The sequence below is a fragment of the Natator depressus genome, chromosome 2, assembly GCF_965152275.1.
Source record: "Natator depressus isolate rNatDep1 chromosome 2, rNatDep2.hap1, whole genome shotgun sequence".
Classification (NCBI taxonomy): Eukaryota; Metazoa; Chordata; order Testudines; family Cheloniidae; genus Natator; species Natator depressus.
The window spans coordinates 164528437-164538096 of record NC_134235.1 but is presented as its reverse complement, the minus strand read 5'-3'; the positions used below and the strand labels follow the sequence as shown (position 1 = coordinate 164538096).

Below are 9660 nucleotides of genomic sequence, written 5' to 3'. Positions count from 1 at the left end.
GCGTGAGGCGGGTGAACGATAGTCTCAGTTAGACTACAATTCTCTGCGGCACAGGTCCTATGTCATAGTGACAGCCTTGATTGGGGGTTATTATGACAGAGGACACAAAACCTTGGCTCAGAATGCCGCTAGTCAGAGGGAGCAGCATGAAGCCTGTCATCTGGGGAAGGTTATTCAATCACTTCAAAACGGACCATTTTCACACTGTGCTGTGAGATTTCAAATTTATAATTTTATTATCATCTGAATAGAGGTGATATTTAAAGAACAGAGAAAATGACTATACAAAGAATTTATAGAACATTCATTTACATACTGGAGACTTTTTGTTTGTTTTGTTTTTTACAGTTTCAAGAAAAAGGCAAAAAATGTTCACTAATAGGTAAGGCAGAGAAGGAAACATTAAAATTTTAAGGATACTTTTGGATACATGGGAACCATTTAATTAAAAACCTTTAAAAACATGGCTTTCAGCATTTTTGTAGTTTAACACTGCAAGATTATAGTAGCACATTTAACAAGCAGGTTAATAGGAGCGTGGTTAAATACACGAGGCAACTTTGCTGGCATTACTTATGAGGCTGCATATACACATCTATCAAAATCCTTAGAAGGAAAGTGCTATACTATTTAGTCATGTATTTACCATGAACCAAAGTTGTATGAATGTGTTTATGTATATACTACACAGTTATATTTACTGTACTATTTTGCTTTGTGTTTTTAAATATATTCCATATGAAAACAAAGCATGTGATAATATACCATAAAAAGGACCACACATAAGAAAACGTCTCTTAGTAACTATGGCAATTTCCTCCTTCCCATTACTCAGTGCAACCTAAGTCCCCAGGTAAGCATCTTGAAGAGCCCAGACCTGAATTCCTAGTGCTCCTGAAAGCCCACCAAATTCAATAGGTTTTTAGAATTCACAAGTAATGCAGAATAAGGCCCACAGTAGCAAAGCCTGTCTATTGGAAATCAAACTTTCCATCCTTAGCGGAATGGGGCCAAAGGCTGCACAGTGGCTGACACCAGCTTTTATGGGGACACTCAAACCTAACTTATCTCACACAGAGTCCGAGAGCCATAATTCACACAATGGGTTAGACTGAGTGCGGGTGTGACTCCGCTGATGTCCCGAGTGAAGAATCTCCAGCTGGAATGCAGGAGAAATTTCAGTTGAGAATATTCAATAAGTTCCAACTGGCCAGCTAGGTTTCAGAACCGAGTAATGAATCTATCAGCCTTCTGGTTCCTGAGGATGTGGGTCCTCCAAATGAAATCAAAAGAGACCAACATTAACCAACAGAGACCAATTTGTTTATTCTAATGGAACCCATCAGAATTCCTACTTGGCCCACTGGTCCCAATGTTTTTGAAAGGGATCAACATTACCAAATAAAGAATCACACTGCATTCTTTTTAGATGGTACAAAAACATTGTTTGATTAATTAACCTGTTTGATGGAAGAATGAAAATATTTGGTACAAATCAGAAGCACTTGCCATTGTTGCTTCAATGGTAGCTTTACTTTGAACTGCCTAACCTTTCTATATACATACAATGCCCACTGTTACTAATGTAAACCACTTCCTGGTCCAAATACATTAATTTGTAATCTTGCCCCAAGCCCCCATACAAAAAGTACACAATTATTTACACTGAATTCATGGTTATACAAATAATTTGGTAACAAATTTTGTCCTTGGCCCCTGCATAAGGTGCCTGTGGTTCTTCTAATTCTAAAAAAAGGAGTCTGTTAATAAAAGTTAGAACAACTTGTGTTAGGACCTTGATTATCACTACAAAAGGTTTTTTGCCCCCCGCTCTCCTGCTGGTAATAGCTCACCTTAAGTGATCACTCTGGTTACAGTGTGTATGGTAACACCCATTGTTTCATGTTCTCTGTGTATATAAAATCTCCCCACTGTATTTTCCACTGCATGCATCCGATGAAGTGAGCTGTAGCTCATGAAAGCTTATGCTCAAATAAATTGGTTAGTCTCTAAGGTGCCACAAGTACTCCTTTTCTTTTTGCAAATACAGACTAACACGGCTGCTACTCTGAAACTTGTGTGTGTGTGTGTGTGTGTGTTTGTGTGCGAATGGTTTTTGGATCAGGATAGGTGGGAAGTTGTTATTTAAGCCAACTCTATAATTTTTCCTATCCCTCCTAACTATTGTCTGGTTAAAAGAGACTGAAGCAATTTAAGTCTCAGAGTGGGGATAGTTACCACTCAGCCCACTGTCTCTTGTGACTGTGTGCACAGAACCCTGCACCATTTTATACATCAGGTCACTGATGTGTAGATTTGGCCCTCAAACCGAAGGAACAGAAATGTTTGGCATGTCAAACAATTGGGAATTTCAGTTGTCTGTAACTTCCAGTTCCTGTTTCTGGCCCTGATCCTTTTCCCTTTGGGTGAATGGGAATTTTGCAATAGACTTCAAATGGGCCCTCCGCTCTCACAGAAAATTACTACAAGTCACCTACCCTACTTTATAGTATATATATTTTTGTTATAAAACTAACTATAGCATAACATTTAGTTTTATAAAATACAGATGCCACTACGTTGGCTTACTCGGACATATGAAGGACACGTGTGACAGATTGTCTTGGACATGGATAAGAGTAACAAAAAATATTCTTTTCCCTTTTGGATTTCTTGACTCAAGAAATTATTTTAAAAATTCACCTATAAAATTTAACACTAATCCATACAAATTGAAAAACAAAAAAGGAAACCCCACCTTTCATTAAAAAAATCTGTCAAAAAGAACCTATGCATGTAAGAAACTATGAGGAGGGAGGACCGATTTCATAGTCAAAGCATTATTTCAGAGACACATGAGCTAGGAAGTGGTTTAATACTGTAAAACAAGAGTCTAAATATGAAACTCTACCCTATAGTAAGGCACATGCGACATACTATACTTATGCAAAATAAAACTAAGAAGGCAAAGATCATGAATGGCTTTACTATAAGACAACTCATATAATATATCAAGATTTGACGTCTACTATAAATAATCTGGCAGAGGCAAAAATATAAATTATATAAAATCATTTTCTTCTTTGCTTTTCCCTCATTTTTATCCTGTGATTATTAAAATACAGCATCTTTCCTGCTTAACTCTTCATATAAAAATAATAACAAAAATACCATTAACGGAATACATCAAGCTTTCTCCACACGACTCTTTTTGGTTATACCTCTCCCATTTAAAATTATACAAGCTAAATAAACTCAGCCTTCTTTATACTAAACATGGAGTAATGTCCCTGGAAAATCCATGTCTCTGCACCATTTTTAAAAGAAATCAACCTGCACTAACCTTTCCCTAACATACATCTTCCCCCTTCTCAGTCAACTCCCACCATTATCATATAAAGATGAAGGGAAGAGCAAATGGTCCTTCACAAACCACCACTCTCTTAAGAGCATCGGTTTGCCAGGCCTATAGCTACCACTGATGCAACTGTGGCAAGTGTCTAAGAGAATGCTTGTGGTTCTAATAAATTTTCCTACAGAAAAAAAAAAAAAAAAAAAAAAAAGGCATGATCTAATGAGTTGGCAAATTCTTCCTTTTCTGATACAAGATGGAAAATGGTGCGTGAAAATATAATTAAAAACCTGCACTATAAAGCCTTTCTTCTCTGTTTAATTCAGACATGGATTATGCGGGTTTTGGTGCATCCAACTGCATTCACTCACAATTTTGCCCTTTGATGTAAAAATACAATGCTTTGATAGGTCAGAGGCATCTTCAAAGAAAGGATCACACTCTTTGCAACGTTATGCAGACGGAACATCCTCTGCTTTCCTTCTTGGGAATGGTTAGGTTTGGATAATGTAGCTGCAAACTCCCAAGAACGCTTTTTCTCCCACGCTGCCTTCCCCCAGTCAGTGAAGAGCTCTGAACCAAAGGCTAGGAAGGCTTCAGATTTTCTTCTGGGAACCAATCATGACCTTTGATACAAAGTTCACAATGGCACTGGCAGGTTGCTCTGGATCGTGCTCTGCAAACAGGTGGCACACGTTATCCGTGGCGCTGCCTTGCTTCCTTGCAACAAATCCGAACACTCTGCAGGAGGCAAAAACAAAAACATGTTACAGAACAGAAGGCATCTTATTTCAAAAAAGCAAAAGGTTTACTTTCCTCCACCAAACATTACTTTTTGAAAAAGAAAGTACTTTGCTGCAGGGTTCCAGTAAATGCACCTACTTTTGTCACACCAGTTTAGAGAGTTAGCAACATCTGACTTTGATTGCTGTTAGTGGAGACCATGTGGTTCAGCAGTAGGTAGGGCACAGGACTGGGCGGGGAAGAGGTCAGGGGGGAGAGAAATCAAATGACCGTGTTTCTATTCCTGGCTCTGTCACTGACTCACTCGAAAACTCTGGACAACTCACTTAGACTTACTATTTAAAAAGCATACGTTAATTTTGTGTAACATGTTCTGGGTGCCTGACGTGACATAACTAGGTCCTGAATTGCAGAGGTGCTCAGCACCTAGAACACAACTGAAGTCAATGAGCATAGTAGAATGGACTTAGGCATCCCTTCCACCCCTCAATAGCTGCTCCCCCTACCCTTTCCTTCCACTTTTCTAACTAATAAGAAAGCTTCTTAATTTAGAAGACCCCATAAAAACTAAGGTGTCTAATGCTGAAGTCCATTCAATACCCAAGGCGAGTGACTTTTTTAAAATGGTCCTAGAAATTATAGTCCTCTCAGACAGAATAAGACGAATGAAAGTTTCCCTATAATGTCCATCCAAAATGCTTCAACTCACAACTAGAAAGGATCCATCTCTAGGCAATTTCTATCCCCAGATACTTTAGTTCTTGGCCTTACTGATCTGCCAACAAAAAGGTACCATTGTGGCAGTGTTTTTTACTATGTGGGTCCTTATTCCCTCGGAACTGGACTGGACCATTTAACTCATTCCACATTAACCAACAAAGAGTTAACAACTTCAGTCAATCCAGCCTGGGCCGGATTCAGACTGGCACCGTATAGATGCAAGATTCTATTTGTATCCCATTGCCAAGCCTCCGAACTATCTAATCCCTCCCCAAGCAGCATTTTTAATATCTATTGCACTATTTATGTAAGGGAGAAGTGCAAGAGAATATAGAGAGAAAGACACTGGGTCCCTTTTCCATGTGCTGTGGGAGTTCCAAAAATATCCCATTTCTGCAAATGCTAAATCGAAAAAGAAAAGTTGGTACCAACAAAACTGTCTATTATAAGGTAAAACTGCAGGTAATGGCACTTCAATATTTTCAGCACAACAGATAAAGTGAGTGAGAGTGTGTGTGTATGTGTGGAGCAGGGAAAGCAGTTAAATGGGGGCATAATTGTTATGACATAATAACATTAGCATGGCCTCAAATTTCCTGTAGCAATTATTTTAAACTTAAAATTCACTAAACTATTCAAAGTAGGAAGCAAGAAACTTTTGGAGCTACTCTCCCTCAACACAATACCCTGTCCAATACTGGGTATATTATTTCCACCTTAATGTGTTTTATGCTTTAGGTCTCCAGCAGTGCAGCTCTTCAATATATTTGGTTAAGGATTAAAGTAGGGTCTGGGAACTTAAGAGAAAACTTAAAGCACATCATCAAGTCTGAAGTACTTTCCTAGGTTAAAAAGCTGTTTAGTTGCGATACAATATGACCACGTAAATACACAGACTAGGACCACTATCAACTTACTTTGCTGAAGGTCCCTCTTTCATCCATCTTGTTGCATGAAGGAAGGGAGTAGCAAGAGGTGGGAAATACAAAGGAAAAAAACATTAGTTTGTTGTAGGTCAACATCATCAACAACATCTATTAGAAACGGCATTCATCGTCCTTACTTTCTGTCCTGTGGATCCAAAGCACAGAAGATAACAGTGTTGACTGGATAATGTCTTCGGAAAAAGAGTCTGATAGAAGAGAATAAAAGGAGTTTTAAACAACTTTATGACTCTAAAAGGATTCAAGAAATAGACTAAACTCCCTGGGCCAGATTGCCAAAAGCTCAGCTCCCATTTAGATACCAAAATAAGTAGCCAGATTTTCAAAAGTGTTCAGCACCCAGGACTCTGTCACAATAGGAGTTGCTGGGTGTTGAGGGCTTTGGAAAATATGTCAGCATATGTTACACAAGAGTCAAACTTAAGCGTTAATCCTTCCAGGTACTGAGTGCTGTTGAATGCCTTCAACATGCATGATATAGCAGTTGAAGGCAGCAGCTTGGAAGATTGAACCCTCAGTGCAGAAATAAGGCTCATGGTTATGGTTCTATTTAGGAAGCATACCACTGTGCAACCACTGCCTCATTTAAATGTTTCAGTAATAAAAGGATCAGTAACATAAGGATGGAACTTAATAACCACATATTTTTAAGTTTAGTAGCTTATTCTTTCCTTTATGGCTTCTACATATCAGCAGAAATCAATCCTCTGCCAGGCGACAGGTTAAGAGACAAGGAAGTATCCCACCACAACCAAAAGAATAAACCCATGCTTGTTTTCCCAATAGCGTAGAATAATAATATAAAGATAATGGCCCATGAGGGACAGGCCAGAAAACTCCCTTTCAGTGTTCAACTTGGTGCCAGAATTCTCAAACCTGTGTGTTTGAGGTTGGATACCTAAACAGAGGTGACTTGAACAGGAAATGCGAGAACACAGCACCTCTGAAAATCAGGCTATGTTAGGTATCTAAAGTTACCAACTCACATTTGAAAATTGTGGCTTATGGTTTGGCCTTCCAGATTCAGACTTAGTACAAATGACTGCAGCTCCTTTGAAATCAGTGGGTCTGAGTTTGGCCTGTAATTTTAAACAATCTTCCCCCCTGAGTAGCTACCCTACTAGTATTCAGCAAGTGAACATAATTTTTAATACAACAGTTTCCATGCACTAAGCACACCAAAGCAATATCTTGAATACAGATGGGGGTGCAGTGTCCACTTAAGCCAACACTGCTCTGCAACAGTGTACATAGGACATTACAGTCTGATTCAGTGAGCAGGATAGGTCGGGAGTGCTGGCCAGGGCACTGGAATTACCCTGTGCTCTGTTAGAAAATGTTATATGAGATCATTAAATTCCACCTACAGAACATCAGGATGTGGAAGGTGCCGTTTGGATGAAGTGTTAATAGCTCAGTACCACATCAAGCCCAATCTGATGTGGGGCCTGATTCTCTACTTATTTAGATCAAAGAAACTGTGTTATTACTATATGAGCCATATGGAGACTGTAGAAAGGGATTAGAAAGAGCAATTCCACAGCAGTTTTATCAATGTACAGCATTTAGGGTGACCAGAAGTCCTAATTTTATATGGATAGTCCCGATATTTGAGGATTTGTCTTATATAGGCACCTACTACTCCCCACCCCCGTCCTGATTTTTCACACTTGCTGTCTGATCACCCTAACAGCAGTGTCTGGCCAGAGCCAAAAGCCCCACTTCACTTACTTTCTTTGATTATCTGTCAGTGTGATCCCCTGAGCAGACACCTTGAAATGGACAACAGTAGAGATGGGAGGCGGATCTTGCATCAGTGTTATGCTCAGGGCTTTCTGCACTGCCTGATAGCCTGTGAGGGACTCCATTTCCACAGAGTTCAGATACCAAACATTGCATGCTGTAAAGAACAGAGGATAGGATTCAAGAGCTAGGTTTGGTTTTGCTTAGTTGAGTCCTGTTTGATTCTTTTTGTTTCACAATTTTCCACTTTTGCCAACAGTCAGGCCGGTGGTGAAGAACTATTACTAACTAATAAGATGTTCTTGTTCCAGTGTCCCATTGTCATCTTCCCCTTCTGTTTTGTCTTGTCCCGTGGTTGTGCCTTAACACAAGATTGTAAATTTTGGGGGGGAGAGGCTGCCAATCTTTTTGCTTACATTTAGAGACAGTTTGCTTAATTTAGAATATCTAGTCCAATGGGGCCCTGATCCCTCACTGGAGCCTTTAGGTACTTCTGAAATCCAAATCATGAATACAAATTGATAAAACACAAAGCACAGCATTAAGAGATGGCACTCCTGGGAATGATCACTGCAACCATTCGGCTGTGGGAGGAGGAACAGAGTACCTTGGCCTTCAAATTCAGTGACTGCAGATAACACAGAAACTCCAGGATCCACATGTTTGCAGGAACAGTTCACAGGCGCTCACACTTTCAAACAGTGTTTAAATTGCACGCAAATGAAACTATTCACTTGTTTGGCAAAACAACAAGAATGTCTTCTCTCCACAAAAAAATGACAATTGTTGTGTAATTCTACTTCTCTTTACTTTCAGAGGGGTTTCTGTGGGTTTTATCGTTTCAGTTCAAAGCAACTTTAAGAAAAATAAAAATAATTATTTCAAATCTTTTGGGTCCAAACTTTAAAAAAATGGGCTCTACTTAGGGCGTGACAATTTTTGGGAAACCAACTTGAGTCCTAAAGCAATATCTGTAATTCTATGAAACCACAGGTAAAAATCTAATCTACCATCCCACAGCGTTTCAGAGTCTATTGCGATTAGTTTCAGTGTTTCTGTACGATCAGTAGTTGATAGAATTTGGCCTCTTTCAATAATTGCTCTACAGCTCGCCATGCAATATCTCAGTGTACGTGATACCTGACCTCTTGTACAAAAACGGCAATCGGCATTCAAGCCCTGATTCAGCAAGCTACGTAAGAGAACTACAGGACAACTTCAGAGTTACGAACACCTTGGGAATGGAGGTTTTCCATAACTCTGAAATGAATGTCATGGTTGTTCTTTTAAAAGTTTACAATTGAACATTGACTTAACACATCTTTGAAACTTTATTATGCAGAAGAAAAATGCTGCTTTTAACCATCTTAATTTAAATGAAACAAGCACAGAGTTCCCTTATCTTGTCAAATCTTTTCTTAAACTTTCCCTATATTTTTTTAATAGTTTAAATTTAACACAGTACTATACTGTGCTTGCTCTCCGCTCCCTCCCCAGCTACCTGATTATGTACTTCTGGTCCCAAATGAGGTGTGTGGTTGACTGTTCGTAACTCTGATGCTGTAAAGGCCAAAATTATAACAGGGGTCAAACAAGAACTAGATACATTCATGGAGGATAGCTCCATTAATGGGTATTAGCCAGGATGGGCAGGGCTGGTGTCCCTAGCCTCTGTTTGCCAGAAACTGGGAATGGGTGACAGAGGATGGATCACTTGATGATTTCCTGCTCTTTTCATTCCCTCTGGGGCACCTGGCATTGGCCACTGTCAGAAGACAGAATACTGGGCTAGATGGACCTTTGGTCTGACCCAATATGGCCATTCTTATGTTCGTAACTCTGAGATTCTACTGTATACACATGCTTATTACTAGGCACAAGCTTAAGTACCTTGCTGAATTGGGACCTAAGAGACAGAGGATTAGATAATCCAGAATAATTTCTTACAACCAAGTAAGAACCTTTCTGGAACCGTAAAGCATGTTTAGTCCTACTCTTCAGTGCAATCATCACTGGTTTCACACAAATATGAACAAAATGTGCGTCCTGACACAAACGTGCAGCTGTCCATGTTAGAATTTAAAGTTAGTTAACATGTGTTGAGTAGTATGTATTAACCAGTACTGAAAATTCAAATGTCATACCATACCAAATGAT

The 9660-nt window shown here is 39.3% G+C and overlaps 1 protein-coding gene across 3 annotated transcripts in view; it reads right to left on the bottom strand.

The window, feature by feature from the left end:
* Positions 1-260: 260 nt before the first annotated feature.
* TNS3 (tensin 3) overlaps positions 261-9660 on the bottom strand; it is a 251931-nt gene continuing 242531 nt past the window's right edge. For all 3 annotated transcript variants that reach the window (XM_074945256.1, XM_074945258.1, XM_074945257.1), the window contains exons 28-31: positions 7492-7660; positions 5880-5948; positions 5734-5760; positions 261-4093 (exon numbers count right to left, since the gene is read on the bottom strand). In XM_074945256.1, the coding sequence (XP_074801357.1) occupies positions 3949-4093; positions 5734-5760; positions 5880-5948; positions 7492-7660 (410 nt within the window). In that variant the 3' untranslated portion in view covers positions 261-3948. The remainder of the gene's footprint in view (positions 4094-5733; positions 5761-5879; positions 5949-7491; positions 7661-9660) is intronic.